At 32.5% G+C, this 17,883-nt stretch overlaps 2 protein-coding genes and 1 long non-coding RNA gene across 4 annotated transcripts; 2 read left to right on the top strand and 1 right to left on the bottom strand.

The window, feature by feature from the left end:
- The first annotated feature begins 1,615 nt into the window (after positions 1-1,615).
- On the top strand, positions 1,616-10,079 carry LOC111399577 (protein DETOXIFICATION 24-like). 2 transcript variants are annotated; one of them, XM_023026968.1, is made up of 9 exons: positions 1,616-1,725; positions 2,325-2,610; positions 2,871-3,412; positions 3,687-3,773; positions 3,849-3,905; positions 4,013-4,251; positions 4,381-4,499; positions 9,746-9,832; positions 9,914-10,079. In XM_023026968.1, exons 2-9 carry the CDS (start codon positions 2,359-2,361, stop codon positions 9,992-9,994), a joined length of 1,464 nt encoding a protein of 487 aa, XP_022882736.1. In that variant the 5' UTR covers positions 1,616-1,725; positions 2,325-2,358; the 3' UTR covers positions 9,995-10,079. The 2 variants fall into 2 exon arrangements, with proteins under 2 accessions (XP_022882736.1, XP_022882737.1); XM_023026969.1 differs by lacking the exon at positions 3,849-3,905.
- A 1,287-nt stretch (positions 10,080-11,366) lies between these two features.
- On the top strand, positions 11,367-11,673 carry LOC111400052. The gene is made up of 2 exons (XR_002703829.1): positions 11,367-11,426; positions 11,508-11,673. It is a non-coding gene; the product is annotated as an uncharacterized LOC111400052 (long non-coding RNA).
- Positions 11,674-16,785: 5,112 nt separating this feature from the next.
- On the bottom strand, positions 16,786-17,667 carry LOC111399907. The gene is made up of 3 exons (XM_023027391.1): positions 17,634-17,667; positions 17,348-17,425; positions 16,786-17,135 (listed from the first exon to the last, which is right to left on the bottom strand). The coding sequence occupies exons 1-3, from the start codon at positions 17,665-17,667 to the stop codon at positions 16,786-16,788; spliced, it is 462 nt and encodes a 153-aa protein (XP_022883159.1).
- Positions 17,668-17,883: the final 216 nt, after the last annotated feature.

Raw genomic sequence — 17,883 nt, 5'->3', positions numbered from 1 at the left:
CAACAATGGCTACTCATTTTTCCAATTCCCCACTTGAAGCTGGACTATTTGTAATATATATGTCACGTGAATAGTGATGGTTAGGTTTTTTAAATTGTTTATTCAATTTAAAATTCTCAAATTTCAAAACACTAGCTTTAGTTCTCACTTCTCACCAATATATAAAGAGAAAATGATTAGTTAGGGTCCCCAAACTTTGTGAAATAGACCCCATTCAAATTTTCTTGCTATGTATCTCCCCAAACTTTACAATATTAGGGACATAGGTCCTCACGAGGTGAAAACTGTTATTTCTTCTGGCATTGTGCTACATGCTTTGTAAGTGCGATACTTTTTAAGAGGTAATTTGGCCAATCTATTTTATGTGCTAGACATGCCATTTTAATTGCAAAATAGACGTACTTCATTTAGTGAGGACCGACTTGCACTACTTTTAAAAGTCTTGGGTGTCATAAAAAATTGTAGGGTACTTGGTACTATGCATGTAGTGATTCTATATATAGAAGACTTCATATTTGTATGCTTCCCAAGTTCCTCTCCAAATTCCAATAGCATGAAAGAAAGTGCTCTCTCTCTCTCTCTCTAAAATTTGTTTTCGTATTAGAACATTCGAATTCACTTTTATTTTTGAAGCAGCTTAAAAATGTGCACTATTTACACACTCTAATAAAGTGACAAACACGCAAAAAAATTTTAAGATAAAACTTGCATTATCTTCTTTAGATTCTATTTGGTTGATCCACAAAAGTAGATTAAAATTGAAATCAAAGTCAATGATTAATTTTAATCACATATTTCATGGATTTCACAACTTTTTAACCACACATCCCCTAAATTTTTATCAAAATTTAACTAAAAGTCCAATTTTTATCTAAACCAGATAGAGGGATTAGACTTAACACACAGTACATAAATGTCATAGACGCCTTTCATCTATGGATTTCCGAATAGCCTTAGGATGTCGACGAAGAATTTTTCCCTACGGAAATTGTGTTTGTGCATTTTTAATAGTGAACGAACACCAGTGTGAAATGGAATGGTAGACGATAAGAATGGTCGTGCCTTCAACAATGGCTACTCATTTTTCCAATTCCCCACTTGAAGCTGGACTATTTGTAATATATATGTCACGTGAATAGTGATGGTTAGGTTTTTTAAATTGTTTATTCAATTTAAAATTCTCAAATTTCAAAACACTAGCTTTAGTTCTCACTTCTCACCAATATATAAAGAGAAAATGATTAGTTAGGGTCCCCAAACTTTGTGAAATAGACCCCATTCAAATTTTCTTGCTATGTATCTCCCCAAACTTTACAATATTAGGGACATAGGTCCTCACGAGGTGAAAACTGTTATTTCTTCTGGCATTGTGCTACATGCTTTGTAAGTGCGATACTTTTTAAGAGGTAATTTGGCCAATCTATTTTATGTGCTAGACATGCCATTTTAATTGCAAAATAGACGTACTTCATTTAGTGAGGACCGACTTGCACTACTTTTAAAAGTCTTGGGTGTCATAAAAAATTGTAGGGTACTTGGTACTATGCATGTAGTGATTCTATATATAGAAGACTTCATATTTGTATGCTTCCCAAGTTCCTCTCCAAATTCCAATAGCATGAAAGAAAGTGCTCTCTCTCTCTCTCCCCCCACACACATATCACACCTTAGACCTACTCCCTACTCTGCACAAGAAGGCAGAAACAACTGCATCACCAAGACAATGTACAATGCTCTCTCTCTCTCACTCTCTCTCACTCACTCACACACACACACACACACAAAGTGTATGACTAATCATACATGATAAAGTTGTTCATGTAAATTTAAGATGACCGCTGGTCATGTGACAATGAATAATTGCCACATTATTCAATATCTAAAATTGCATAAAATTGAATTCCTAGTTCGAATAAAGTGGTAGTGATCCCACTATCATGTAGACCAATGATCATCCCAAATTTTTCTGAATGGCATTACTGGAATATGATACGTACGTCTACTTATTATCGAAATCTCTCTTTTTTGTTTGATCTTCCCTCTTTGTATTTGTTGTAACCTCAGCATATACATGTTTGTCAATGCTTTTTTAATAAAACTTTGCTAAAAATTTTTATTCACTTTATAACTCTTCAAACTTCAATTTTAACCACATATTTTACATGATCCACAAATTTTATCAAAAGCTTTGTCAAACGACCCTTTAATCTTTTTTGCATTTTGTTTTTTGTTCCACTTATAATCAATCATGCCGAATAATATAATTTATGTATTATATACTAGTAAATAACAAATAACATGCTTATCTTATTTGATAATACCAGCTGATTCTCCATAGTCATTCATTGTGACAAAGCCATGGCAATGGACAATGCCTTAAAAGAGAAGTTGATTAGTCCAGAAGCAGAAGAGTTGAGTGATTTCAAAGGAAGCATTTCTGAAGAATCAAAGAAAATATGGAGAATTGCCTTGCCCGGTATCATATCAAGAGTGGCTTCATTTGGAACAGTAGTTGCTACTCAATCATTTATTGGACACATAAGTGCAGTTGATCTTGCTGGTTATTCACTTGTTCAGACCTTAAGCGTTCGATTCGTAAATGGAATACTGGTAACTAACTTCATCCTTTTGTCTCTTGAAATTTTAATCCAAGAATTCCATGTTAATTAAGTTGGATGTTTGACCGAGTGGTAAAAGATGTAGAATTTATATGCGAGGTCAGTGGTCCGAACGAACCCCAGTAGAAGGCAATCACTGGATGATTTAGTGAAACCATACGGTTTTATTATTAAAAGTTGCAAAGTTTCTTTTGTCCATTCAGACACTATCGTCGTTTACTCTTGTTCATCTTCATTTACTTATTTCTGCAGCTAGGAATGTCAAGTGCAACTGAAACTCTTTGTGGGCAAGCATTTGGAGCAAAACAGTACCATATGATGGGAATTTTCTTGCAAAGATCATGGCTTGTGGATCTCATCACACTTACAATCTTACTTCCTGTTTTTCTCTTAGCAACACCAATTTTTAGACTACTTGGCGAGGAAGAAACCATTGCAAAATCTGCTGGATTTATTTCTATGTGGTTCATCCCATTTGTTTACAGTCTCTTTTTTTCTTTGACGATCCAAATGTATCTACAAGCACAACAAAAGAACATGGTGATTGCATGGTTATCCTCTATACAATTTATAATCCACATTCCTTTGTCTTGGCTTTTTGTCTACGAATTGAATTGGGGAACTTCTGGCGCCATGGGAGCGCTCTGCATATCTTCATGGTTTCTGGTCATCGGAGAATTTGTATACATCTTCGGAGGTTGGTGCACCGAGACATGGAATGGATTCACTATAGCTGCATTTAAGGATGTCTTGCCAATGGTGAAACTTTCAATATCGTCTGGTGTTATGGTTTGGTAAATTCTTTTTCTGATTTATTTCAACTCTTCTTCGATCCTCTCTTGATGATACTTACATCTACAACTTGTAATTTTCTCCATTAGAAGCATATCCATGTAGACATTTGCATGATTTGTATAGTATTCACCATTATTCATGAAGAAAATGAAGCTAAAATCTTATCCATTGTATTTTCCAATACTACCCGAGAAATATGCGTCTTACAGAGCTGTTAAAAATTTGCTACTACCATATTATCTTCACTTGTTAATAGTTTTAATTGTTTTGCAGCTTAGAGTTATGGTACTCTGCCATTCTTGTTTTACTAGCAGGATACATGAAGAATGCAAAGGTTTACGTATCTGCCTTTTCTATTTGGTAAGAATTCATTACAATCTTCTCTCATGTTCTGCCAAATTATGAAAGTATCTACTAATTAAACTTATTTTGCAGCCTTAATATTACTACATGGGAATTAATGATTGGTTTTGGCATTATGGGTGCTGCATGGTATATATATTAATTTTTTCTCTGTATATAATGGAAAAAACTCCTATTTCTTATTGCATTCGCGCTTGTGCTTGATAATTTGTCCTCTTTGTTCACTGGATAAATAGCGTTCGTGTTGCAAATGAGCTCGGGAAAGGAGATGCGAAGGCTGTAAAATTTTCTATCAAAGTTCTAACTAGTACTTCAGCATCAATAGGGCTATTCATTTGGATCCTTTGCATAGTATTTGGCAATAAAATCGGGTACTTGTTCACGATTGATGAAGAAGTTGCAAATAGTGTTGCTGATCTTTCTATACTACTTGCATTCTCTGTGTTGCTCAATAGCATCTTCCCTATATTCTCAGGTAAGTCACATGTTCTTCGGTTTTTGTTCATTTTTTATTTTTCATACCACCAAAATGTCGAATTGTGTAGAGTCTAATCATATTGTTTTAACGTTTTCTTTTCTTAATAAGTTACTTGTTTGTTATCAGGTGTGGCAATTGGAGCAGGTTTACAAACTACTGTCGCAATTATTAATGTTGTTTGCTTCTATATAATTGGAATACCAATTGGAGCTTTACTTGGATATCTGACTCATCTTCAAGTTAAGGTAATCTTTTGCAGTTCAGTTTTGATAGAAGGTGATGTTGCAGAAGCTTGTAGGAAAGAATAGGATTCAGACGTGAAAACTCAAACTTATTATCGCTTACGAATGCTAAGAAAGAGAGAAACTTTGGAGAAAATTCTTCGCCGAAATTATATTCCTGAATAACTGACTGTCATTAAAGCGTACAATCTTACTTAAAAAGTAAGATAATGTGAAAATTAAATCAAGATAATGAAGAAAATTAAAGCCCTAATCTTCATGATCAATCTACAACAAACGGAATTGAATTCCAAATTTATTTACTAAAGAAAAACCAAAATTAATCTCATTCCAAAAAATTATTTCTTTCTACGTCGATCCCATTTTTTCATGAAATCTTCTTGTTTCTGTATGGCATCAAAAAGGAAAGGATTACTCCTAAGATTCTTAGTTTTGCATCTTATTGCTCTTTGGTTGGTAGATTGACAGTTTTTTGGTGTCATGAATTTCTTACATTAGAGGAACAAAAGTGCCCTTTAAACCATGTTTGAGTTCTCAAATCCAACTATATTATAGTGTAGTCATTAATGTATATTCATTTGGAATTGGAGTGTAAGCATCCTATGTGTATGCTTATATATATAAAACTATAAACACGATCAAGCGTGAAAGTTTGGACTATCAAATTACCCCCGACCATTGTTGACATGAAAGCTTTTCGGAACCGAAAATGGCAGCTGTTCCACGAGTTTGGAACTTATAATGCCTCCTTCCAGCCTCTGAATGATGGTGTAGTATAAGTGAGTAGATGGAATGGCATTAGGGACCCAAACAATGTTTCTTTTATAGACTCGGTCCATTACCGATTCTTTCCCTTAACTGTAGGAATTACGAACTGTTCACAGCAACTTCCAAATTGGCCAAACTTATTATTGGAAGTGCAAATCATTGATTAATGGAAGGTTTAGGCCACACACTACTTTCCTTAATTAGAAATGGAAAATTTCTACATTCTCCCACTTGGTCTAATATGTTCCATTATTTTCTATAGTAAGAAACAAGGGTAATTGGCGCAAAACGTCCCTACCTTTCAGCTTCATTGTGGAAAACGTCCTCACCTTTTATTTTTTGGGATTTTTGCCCTCAAATCAACATTTCGTTACGATGAAGGTCCTTCCGTTCAAGTTCCATCAATTTTGCCGTTAATTAAAGAAAGAGAACAATTTTTGTCCAGTCAGCAGGGGTAAAATCGTCTCACCCATTGAACTCCTTATTCCCGCCTTCTACGTAGTCCATATATATAATAGTAGCTGGAAAATGGATGTGAAAATACTTTAAATTATTACATTAAATAAGGGGGGAAAATGTCGTTAATTAAAGAGCATAAATAGTGGTGAAATCCGACCATCACTGCTGCTTTTATGTTGGATTTTAAGAAAAATATAGTAAGATATATATTGAATGGGTGGTCAATTTGTAGAGATGACTGCTAGATGTTTATTTCTAGTTTATGCTTATTGTGACCACGGGGTAAATTGAGAAGATCGAGTAAAAATGGGTGCTGTGAAGTATGTATCGGTTCTATGTATCAATTTAATGGTGAATGGCCCATTTTGGCTTATTGGTGAAGATGAACGGATCCTGTTCACTTCTTCTAGGAGTCGAATGAACCTTGCGCTAATAATCTCTACGTAGTTATAATTTTGGCTTAAAACATCCCTACCTATAAAAAGTTTTGCGAGTAAAGTCCCTACCTTTTAGAAATATTTGCTAATAACGTCCCTACCTTTTAGAAATATTTACAAATAACGTCCCTAACTTTTAGAAAAAAAATTGGTGAGAGAATTCCCTGTTTTCTTCTATATACCACCTGTTGATACATACCAACTCAAAAGTCCCTAAATACACAATTCTATCACAGAATTTGAGACACAATTCATCCACCAATCAATCGAAAATTGAAACAAAAATATCCACTACCTGTTGAAACAAAAATAATCGAAAACTGAAGCAAAATAGATGCAATTCATTTCAAATGTAATCCCAATTTTATTTTTCTTTGTCTACTCACTTATTTCTTGAACTATGCGACCACTTATCACTCTACAAGGCAACTTTCACCAAGAAACCTTCCATTCTCACACTCTTCTCTCTAAAATTCAGTCATTTTTCTATATGTAGCTTGAATATAATAGCTTTCGTTACAGAGTTTTGAAGATCATGTTTTGAAGAGGTTCGTGTAAGTTCTTTTGAAATTAAAAGCGGTTTTATTTGGTTCTCGGAATAATTTAGAGTGTGAATTAGCTTGATTCTAATATTTAGTGTATTTTTGGTTGTTGATAAAGAACTGAAACAACAGAGAGATTTGAGGTGAGAATGGAGCAATAATTGTTGAAATGGAAGATAAATGGGAATTTTCGAAGAACCGAGGGAGAGTGGAATGGGAACCGTTTGGGTTGTGAAGTGTGAAGAAGGAAATTAAGAAAATGAGGGTTTTCAATTGGTGAGACAGTTTTACTTCTGTTGAGTGGAAAAAAATTGGTTCTCTCTCTTTAATTAACGGCAAAATGGATGGAACTTGGACGGAAGGACGTTCATCGCAACGAAAGGTTGATTAGAGGGCAAAAATGCCAAAAAATGAAAGATGGGAACGTTTTCCACAATGAAGCTAAAAGGTAGGGACGTTTTGCGCCAATTATCCTAAGAAACAAATGCATGAATCATGGCGATAGGTCCCCTTAGAACGAGCATTATCTTCCTTTCCATATATCACAATGTATTTTGTATCTTAACTCTAGTCCACAAAACTTAATGAATAAACCATATGTTTATTCTAGATCCAAACTTGATATTTCTCCAACAAGGAATAAATACACATAAAAGAATAAGAGAAAATTATCATTATTGAATTAGAATTTCAGAAAATAACATTTTCATATACAACGAAATCAAACTAATGGACCAAGTCCCATACGGTTTACAAGATCCTTGAACTTGAACGATCCTATATCTTTTGTCAAAGGATCAGCAATCATCATTCAGTATTTATGTGCTCAACGACGATTGTTTTATCTTTAACATATTCTCTTATGGCTAAATACTTAATGTCGATATGCTTGCTTCGAATACCATTTTTGTTGTTTTTAACCCAAAAACTGGAGCTGAATTGTTACAATATAATCTCAGTGGCCTAGAAATAGAATTTACGATTCTAAGCCCAGAAATGAAACTCTTCATGCAATGTAGCCTCAAAACATGAAATGAACTCATCCTTTATAGGTGAAGTAGCAGTCAAAGTCTGCTTTGCACTCCTCCATGACGTAGTTCCATCAGCAAACATGAAAATGTATCCAGATGTTGATTTTCTTGAATCAACACAGCTAGCAAAGTCTAAATCAAAGTAGCCGATTACCTCCAAATTATCAGTTCGTCTATACATAAGCTTGAAATCTTTTGTCCCTTGAAGGCACATTAAAATTTTCTTTGTAGCTTTCTAGTAGTCCATACCTGGATTACTCTGATATCTTCCCAACATTCCAATCGCAAATGCAGTGTCAGGCATTGTGTAGACCTGAGCATACATGAGGCTTTCAACAACTGAAGTGTATGGGATGTTCCTCATTTATTCCCTTTCAAAGTCATTCTTTGGGCATTAATTCAAATGAAACATATCAACCTTTACTATGGGATATATACTTGATGAACAATCCTTTATCCGAAATCTTCTAAAACCTTATTGATATAGGTTTCTTGTGACAAACTTAAAATACTCTTATATCTGTTTCTATAGATCTTTATGCGAATGGCATAATATGCACCACCCAAGTCCTTCATGTTAAAATTTTTAGAGAAAATTTGCTTTACCTCATATAGCAAACTCTTATAATTGGCTGTAAGTAAAATATCATCCATATATAGAATAAGAAAACAAATTTTACTCCCATTAACCTTCTGGTATATACATTGATCAATCATGTTTTCTGCAAAACCAAATGAAGATATAACATCATAAAATTGTAAATACCATTGCCGGGAGACTTGTTTTAGTCCATATATAGATTTCTTAAGCTTGCATACTAAATGCTCACCATTATTAGAGAGGAATCCTTCTAGTTGTTTCATATGCATCTCTTCCTCTAGTTTTCCATTGAGCAAAGCCGTTTTCAAATCCATCTATTGTAGCTCAAAGAATGCCAAAAGCATGCAAAGAAAATCTTTCTTGGACACAAGAGAAAAACTCTCATTGTAGTCGATTCCTTCCTTTTGAGTAAATCCTTTGGCTACGAGTCTTGCTTTATATCTTTCAATGTTGGTAGATGAGTTGTTCCTTATTTTAAAAACCCATTTACACCCTATGATCTTTGCACCATTAGGCAACTTAACAAGATCCTAGATCCGTTGAATATCATAGAATTCATTTCATTTCTTATGGCATTATACCATAAATCAGATTCTTTGCAATCTATGGCCTGTGAAAACGTTTCAGGATCATTTTTTACTCCAAAACTATTGTCCAATTCTTCTAGCTAAATGACATAGTCACTTGAAATTGCTAATCTTCTTAATGTCGGTTCAATATTTTCCAGAGGGTCATGTTGTTCAACCATTTCTAGCATTTCTTGAATAACTTGATCTACATAATTATCATTAGCAGATTGTGGAACTTCATCGACCGATTGTACAACACCCGTTTGAACTAGAGGAATGTTGTGGGCAATAACCTTTCTTTTGCTTCATGTGGAAGATTGATCTTGTCCAGAGACCATATTTTGAAATTGATCACTTCCACTAATTAAGTTATTTTCAAGAAACTTTACATTTCTTGATTCCACGGTCTTAATACTGTGAATTGAATAGTAAAATCTTTTATCCTTAGACCTTTCCAATATCTAATGAAGTACCCACTAATAGTCCTTTTGTCCAATTTCTTCTCTTGTGGATATAAGCTCTTACTTCAGATAGGCATCCCCAAAATGCGCATATGTTGCAAACTTGGTTTCCAACCCTTCCATACTTCAAAAGGAGTCTTTGGAACACACATGATTTTTCTTACTTAGAAATGGAAAATTTTTATTCGAAGTGCAAATCATTGATTAATGGAAGGTTTAGACCACACACGATTTTCCTAAATTAGAAATGGAAATTTTTTACGAGTAGATGACACCAAAAATGTCTCGACAATCATTTGTTCTTACAATATGTTTTTCCTATGAGCTGACATTCTTGAAAATATATGTTGCGCTCTTTGAAATTAATATTAAAATTCACAGGGCATATGGATTGGGATGTTGTGTGGGGTGGTCGCAGAGACACTTGCATTAAGCTTCATGACATGGAGAACAAATTGGGATCAAGAGGTAATTTTGGACAAAATTTTAAATCTGAAACGAAGTGAATTAATGTATTTAATAATTTTTCGATAAACAATTTTATTACAGGTATTTAAAGCTTCATTGCGCCTCAAAAAATGGTACTTAAAGTCTTCTGAGGAGATTAATCAAAAGTTTGACCATGCTTGAAGAACAACTATAATTAATTTCTACAAATTATTTGTACCAACTCCAACTCTTTCCATGCTTACTAATTACGAAAACGTGCAATGATCGTGGCTTGTGACAATGTCATAATTTGAAAAATAAAAAATAAAAAAATTTGAAACTTCATAATATCCTTATTAAATTGAGAGTAAATAATCCATTTTCGACCGCGTATTAGTTGCCTGAATCTATATAATTTTAAATTTTGTTCATCTTTCATTAACAATTAATTAAATACTTCTCTTCCTTTAGAGGTTTGCATTCTTTTATTTTTCTCTGAATATAAAACATATATATAAATTTAAATTATGCATGCCATAACTGCTAAGGCGAATGTCAATTGTAAATGTTAGATAATAATTTAAATGTTTTTGTGCAGACATTTATAAGTTCCTAAAATATACTAATTTAAATATATATATTTTATTATATGAGTTGTGATTTCGTCTACAATCACTACGTTTGTAGCACATATCCAAAATCAAGGCTTTTGTTGTTACAAGTATTAAAGTAATGAATTGGGTATCATTTCGACGATCATTGATTATCTGCCTATTTTTACTTTAGTTAAACATATAATTTAAAATGCACAAAATTATTTATTGGACGTCAATTTTAATTATATCTAATTATCTATGAAAATAAGTAATAAAAATAAGCAATCAAATTCTTTAAATTAATCAATCACAAAAGGCACAAGGATTTCGAATCGACCATTATTAACCTACATTAACCATCAATGACCCCGTTTAGAGTTTCAGTTTTGCTAGAAAAATAGGCTCATTGACAGGGTTTTTTGACAAACATATACTTTGCATATTTTCTTTGGCAGTTGAAAAATAAATTAAATAAGAATTGCCAATAAAAAACTGTCAAATCAGATCCTGGAAAAAGGCCCTGTCTCTTAGCCTGTTTCTTTTGCTTGTTCCTTGGAGTTTATTCTTGTTTTATGTTGCAACTGATTTTTTTATATATTAAATTTTTATCTGGAGTTAAATTTAATTAATTCTTTCTCACGATCCAACTCTATTTCTATGAAGAATGTGAATAGAAAAATGCAATAAAAAAAAACTAGAATATCATTAATATGTAGGACATAACATTGTTTACTACGATGTGCTAATTTATACCGAATCTCTCAAAGAAGTATAAATAAAAAAAACATTGTAATGATGATCAAGCATCAAAATGGAATAATAAAATAATAAACAATCAACTGGAAAATAAGAATTAAATAAAAATGAGCAATTAATTAATCAAAGAGTTAATCAATATTTCATTAAAACCCTAGCCACAAAGTGTTTAGTCAATCATATTTCGATCACAAAAATACAAGATAAAAAGTGAATAAATAGTGGTCGCAGAGACACTTGCATTAAGCTTCATGACATGGAGAACAAATTGGGATCAAGAGGTAATTTTGGACAAAATTTTAAATCTGAAACGAAGTGAATTAATGTATTTAATAATTTTTCGATAAACAATTTTATTACAGGTATTTAAAGCTTCATTGCGCCTCAAAAAATGGTACTTAAAGTCTTCTGAGGAGATTAATCAAAAGTTTGACCATGCTTGAAGAACAACTATAATTAATTTCTACAAATTATTTGTACCAACTCCAACTCTTTCCATGCTTACTAATTACGAAAACGTGCAATGATCGTGGCTTGTGACAATGTCATAATTTGAAAAATAAAAAATAAAAAAATTTGAAACTTCATAATATCCTTATTAAATTGAGAGTAAATAATCCATTTTCGACCGCGTATTAGTTGCCTGAATCTATATAATTTTAAATTTTGTTCATCTTTCATTAACAATTAATTAAATACTTCTCTTCCTTTAGAGGTTTGCATTCTTTTATTTTTCTCTGAATATAAAACATATATATAAATTTAAATTATGCATGCCATAACTGCTAAGGCGAATGTCAATTGTAAATGTTAGATAATAATTTAAATGTTTTTGTGCAGACATTTATAAGTTCCTAAAATATACTAATTTAAATATATATATTTTATTATATGAGTTGTGATTTCGTCTACAATCACTACGTTTGTAGCACATATCCAAAATCAAGGCTTTTGTTGTTACAAGTATTAAAGTAATGAATTGGGTATCATTTCGACGATCATTGATTATCTGCCTATTTTTACTTTAGTTAAACATATAATTTAAAATGCACAAAATTATTTATTGGACGTCAATTTTAATTATATCTAATTATCTATGAAAATAAGTAATAAAAATAAGCAATCAAATTCTTTAAATTAATCAATCACAAAAGGCACAAGGATTTCGAATCGACCATTATTAACCTACATTAACCATCAATGACCCCGTTTAGAGTTTCAGTTTTGCTAGAAAAATAGGCTCATTGACAGGGTTTTTTGACAAACATATACTTTGCATATTTTCTTTGGCAGTTGAAAAATAAATTAAATAAGAATTGCCAATAAAAAACTGTCAAATCAGATCCTGGAAAAAGGCCCTGTCTCTTAGCCTGTTTCTTTTGCTTGTTCCTTGGAGTTTATTCTTGTTTTATGTTGCAACTGATTTTTTTATATATTAAATTTTTATCTGGAGTTAAATTTAATTAATTCTTTCTCACGATCCAACTCTATTTCTATGAAGAATGTGAATAGAAAAATGCAATAAAAAAAAACTAGAATATCATTAATATGTAGGACATAACATTGTTTACTACGATGTGCTAATTTATACCGAATCTCTCAAAGAAGTATAAATAAAAAAAACATTGTAATGATGATCAAGCATCAAAATGGAATAATAAAATAATAAACAATCAACTGGAAAATAAGAATTAAATAAAAATGAGCAATTAATTAATCAAAGAGTTAATCAATATTTCATTAAAACCCTAGCCACAAAGTGTTTAGTCAATCATATTTCGATCACAAAAATACAAGATAAAAAGTGAATAAATAAGTCGGATAATTTAGTATAAACATTGATACAATTTTTAATCTTGAATCTCTTCAATTCAAAATCATTCAGTCTTCAAGAATTTTGTGTAATTTTGCTCCCAAGAATTTGAAGTTTATAATATTGATTTCCTCTACTATAATCCTCCATTTTGTGGTATGAATTTTCCCTTCTTTTTACTAGAATCGCTCTTTATATATCCATCAAGATGCTTTGAAAGTCGCATAAGAAGTATGTACCCTAAATGCTCTTGAATTAGAAAACAAAAATCGCATTCCTTTTGCTGGGCAAATGTGATCAGCAAGCAAAATTTTCCTTTGGTTTCCTCCAAGATTAGCCGCCCCATGAATTTAGGCTGTTCTCTTCCCAAATTACCAAATTGTTATTTCTATGCGCTTCAGTATCTAATTATTGTTTATGTGCAGTCTTAGACCTTGGGCTTCAAACATTAATAATTTATTTTGCGTTAAACTTTAAGGGTACTTTTGATTGTCAATATTTTTCAAGAAAAATGTGCTCTTCCACCCATATTCTTACTTTTGTATTATTTGATTGCCATTTTTTCTATGGAAAATATTTCCATGCTTTTCCTCAAAATCAAGGAAAATATTTTCTTTGAAAGGGGGTAGGATTTTATTTTCCAGAGAATTTACTCTCTTTCTCACTTTCATTTATCCACTCTCTCATCTATCGACCAATAAAAAATGAACAAGTATAATATTTTATAAGTTGAAAATTAAATCAATCAAATACATTTAGTTGATAGTTTCCATGCAAATAAGTTGTAGATTTATTTTTTTCCATACAAATTTCATGCTTGCAATCAAACATACCCTAAATTCAATTATCTTTTTAATGCTATATCATTTTCCCTGAGAACATAAATTTGTATCAAAATTCCTACTAATTTCCTCACATGATCTATACGTGCATTTCTCAATTCACATCTTTTGGTCCTTTTATGCTCCAAATAACTTCCTTTTGCATCATTAATCTTCGAATTTGAGATTTAAACTATAGATACGATATATAATTTAAATGAAGTGAGAATCCAACAAAAAAAAAAATCAAATATTAAGTGAATTTAAAAGCCTAGATAAGCACGTCAAATACACTAAAAAAAATTTCAAACTGACATTTTTGTTCGTCCAAAGTATCACTGTCTACTTAACTACATAAACGCATGCCAAAAAATAAATAAATAAATAAATGGAGGACTCACTTCACTGCTGATAGCTCAAAACAAAGATTTCACATTCAAATTTGAACAGTTTATAATGAGTTTTCGAATAATGCCATAAAAAAGAAATAACTTATTCGATGCTTGACCAATGTGTTCATTGATAGCCAGCTCTGTTTATCATTTAAGTCATGTTGGATAATTACTTACTCACCCAAGTTCAATAGAATCCAATCAATAAAAGCAACAAATTAGATACATGAACATTTTTCATAGTTTTGAATGCCCTAGTATTCAAACTTCCACTAAGCGGTCAAACCCACTAGTTATCTAGATCCACAAATTTAGTATCCAATATTTAGTTAAGCTGATGCGAATCCACATAGCAATAGTAGCTATAAACTCACACAAGATTAATTCAACCCAAAAAAACCAAGAAATTACAATTTAGAGTTTGATCCAAAAATATTGAACCAAAGAATCAACATAATTGCTGATAATATGTTGATCCCGTGATCATAAAACTCAAGAATCTCACCAAGATTATTTGAACGCCACAAAAAAAATCTTGGTAAGTGCGGAATTAGTTCAATGATGAACAAGAATTGAAAGCAAAAATATGCTCACAAATTGAACTCTCATTTGTAAATATGAATAATGTTGTTTCAATGAAAATAATGAGCTCTATTTATAAAGAACTCATAAAACCCTAGTTGAAACGAAATAGAATCTTAAAGATTACAAAAGATACCAAAAATAGTGTTTTAACATAAATAGGAGATTTTCGCAAATTTCGAAAATTCGCGCACAACTTTACTCTGTGCGGCCGCATAGTACAAGTCTATGTTGTCGCATAGACCACTTCAATTCCTCTAGCTGAATTTCTACAAGGAGCTATGCAGACACATAGCTTGGTAAACTATGTGGCCGCATAGACCACTTCAATTCCTCCAACTGAATTTCTGCAAAGAGCTATGCGATCGCATAGCTTGGTTAACTATGCAGCCGCATAGTTAACTCGGCCAACTCCTTCATCCATTACTTGAATTACGTTAAACCATCTTGTTTCTGCCTTCAAAACTAGCATGAAACTTGTCTTTTTGCTTACCACGATCAACATTTCGCCCATCATGGCGTGAGCAAGTAATTTTATCGCTTCTTTAACCCTCTTTGCTAGTGATCTAGTTATGGGCCATTCCTTCAAATCTACGGGTCTTTGCCCGAATTTGCCTTCGTACCATGGTTCACTCCTCTCTCTTTTCGAAAGGATTCGACCTCGAATATGTACCTGTATTCAAGAGAGAAAAATCAAAAACATTAAAAGTGGTCGAAACATTATAATCACCATGAAGATCTAGTTTGTATGCGTTGTCATTAATCCTTTCAAGGACTTGAAATTGACCATCTCCCCGTGGATGCAACTCCAAAATTTCCTTTATTTTGGAAAGTATTCTTTTCGTAAGTATAACCAAACCCAATCCTTGGGTTCAAATGTAACGCTTTTCCTTCCATGTTTGCTTAAAAAGCATAGTGTTTGTTCTTCTTCTCAATTTGCAATCTTACCTTTTCGTAGACTGATTTCATCAAGTCGCCCTTCTTCTTCCTATCTAAGCTACATCTTTTATCAATAGGTAAATGAATTAAATCCAAAGGTGTTAGTGAATTAAAGTCATATACAATTTTAAAAGACGAACAAGAATTAGTAGAATGCGTGGTCATTATATACAAATACATTGAGTGGTAAGCACTCCTCCTAACTCTTCAAGTTCTTATTAAATATAGTGAATAACAATTGTATCATGGTCCTATTAACAACCTCAATTTGGTCATTGGTTTGTAGATAACAAGTAGTAGAAAACAATAACTTAGTGCCTAACTTATTCCACAAAATCCTTCAAAAGTGATTAAGAAATTTAACATCCCTATCTAATACAATGCTCCTAGAAATCCCATGTAAGCGCACTACTTCCTTAAAGAATAGATACATTATAATAATGGCATCATCAGCTTTATGATATGGAAGAAATGTGTCATCTTACTAAATCTATCTACCACCACAACTATGGAATCTTTTCCTTTCTTAGTCCTAGGTAAATCCAATACGAAATTCATGGATATGTCAACTCAAGGTTCACTAGGAATAGGTAATTGTGTATACAAACATTGAGGTAAAATCTTAGACTTAGCCTTTTACATGGGATGCATCTATTACAAATCCGATTAACATCAATTTTCATCTTAAGCCAATAAAAATGTTCACCTAACATCTATAAGGCCTTCTTAACACCAAAATGTCTCATTAAGCCTCCACTATGTGCTTCTCTTGTTAACAATTCTCTCATCGAACATTTAAGAACACGTAACTTGTTTTCCCAAAATAAATACTCATCATGCTTAAAGAATTTATCTATAGTCCCTTTATCATATGATTCGTATATACTAGAAAAATTCGGGTTATTAGTATACATGTCCTTAACATATTTAAATCCCAGCAATTTAGCACTTAAGGACATACACTCGTGACAAAGCATCTGCTGCCACGTTTTCTTTACTTTGTTTATACCGAATGACGTACGAAAACGTCTCAATGAATTCAATCCACCTTACATGCTTCTTAATTAGCTTACCTTGACCCCCCTCAAATGCTTTAAAGACTCATTGAACTTCTTTGGCCATAGATAGTACTGTCATGTGCCAACGCTCGAGCAAGTGCATACAATTTCTTGTCATTTGTATGATAACTGAGAGTTGCTCCACTTAGCTTTTCACTAAAGTAAGCTATCAACTTTTTATTATGCATTAAAACAACACCAATACATATACCTGAGGCATCACATTCAATATCAAAAGTTTTGTCAAAATTAGGAAGTGCTAAAACTAGTGTTTTACATAACATATCATTAATAGTGTTAAATGCATGCTCTTTGTCAACGCCCCATTGAAATTCGAGACCTTTTTCGACAACTTCCATGAATGGTGTGGCAATTGTGCTAAAGTCTTTAACAAAATGCCTGTAGAAACTAGCCAAGTCGTAAAAGCCTCTTATCTCAGTTATGTTGGCTATTCCTTAATAGCCTTGATTTTTTCCTCATCAACTTCTATTCCCTTGGCACTAATAAAGTATTCAAGAAAAATAACTTTTTCCATTCAAAATGTACACTTTCTAAAATTAGCATAAAATTGTTATTGTCTTAAGGCCACAAGCACACATCTTAAATGCTTTATATGCTCATCAAAGTCTTTAATATATACCAAAATGTTATTGAAGCAAACTACTACAAATTTACCTATGAATGCATCAAAACATGATTCATTAATCACACAAATGTGTTAAGTGCATTAGTAAGTCCAAATGGCGTAACTAACCACTCATACGATCCATATTGAGTTTTAAAAGTGATTTTTCACTCATCTCCTTCCCTCATCCTAATTTGGTGATAACCATTTTTAAGATCGATTTTACGCATGAGCCATGTAATTCATCTAACATATCACCTAACCCCAGAATAGAATGATGATACTTTACCATTACAGCATCGAATGTACTCCCATGTATAAAAACTTGCTCTTGATAGTCCGACAATCCACACACATCTTCCAGGTTCCATTTTTTTTAGCACAAGTAGCACTGACACGATATATGGACTCATACTCTTCCTCACATATCATTTGCTCATCAATTCCTCCACCTTTAAAGCTCCTTGTTCCCCTCAAGATTACTTCGGTTGACCTATTTGGAATGACA

The sequence above is a fragment of the Olea europaea genome, chromosome 9 (genome assembly GCF_002742605.1).
Source record: "Olea europaea var. sylvestris chromosome 9, O_europaea_v1, whole genome shotgun sequence".
In the NCBI taxonomy this organism is placed as follows: domain Eukaryota; kingdom Viridiplantae; phylum Streptophyta; class Magnoliopsida; order Lamiales; family Oleaceae; genus Olea; species Olea europaea.
Note: the sequence above shows the minus strand (reverse complement) of the source record. Positions and strands in the feature narration are given on the sequence as shown.

Bases quoted from the DNA above. Each gene is read 5' to 3' on its own strand.
- LOC111399577 (XM_023026968.1), top strand. From the start codon at position 2,359: ATGGCAATGGACAATGCCTTAAAAGAGAAGTTGATTAGTCCAGAAGCA. The intron at 3,413-3,686 runs GTAAATTCTTTT...ATTGTTTTGCAG, and splicing joins TCGTCTGGTGTTATGGTTTG to CTTAGAGTTATGGTACTCTG. The intron at 4,500-9,745 runs GTAATCTTTTGC...TAAAATTCACAG, and splicing joins TGACTCATCTTCAAGTTAAG to GGCATATGGATTGGGATGTT.
- LOC111399907 (XM_023027391.1), bottom strand. From the start codon at position 17,667: ATGGTAAAGTATCATCATTCTATTCTGGGGTTAG. The intron at 17,426-17,633 runs GTGATATGTTAG...ATGCATTCATAG, and splicing joins TCATTCTATTCTGGGGTTAG to GTAAATTTGTAGTAGTTTGC. The intron at 17,136-17,347 runs GTGTGCTTGTGG...ATTTTGTTAAAG, and splicing joins GCATATAAAGCATTTAAGAT to ACTTTAGCACAATTGCCACA.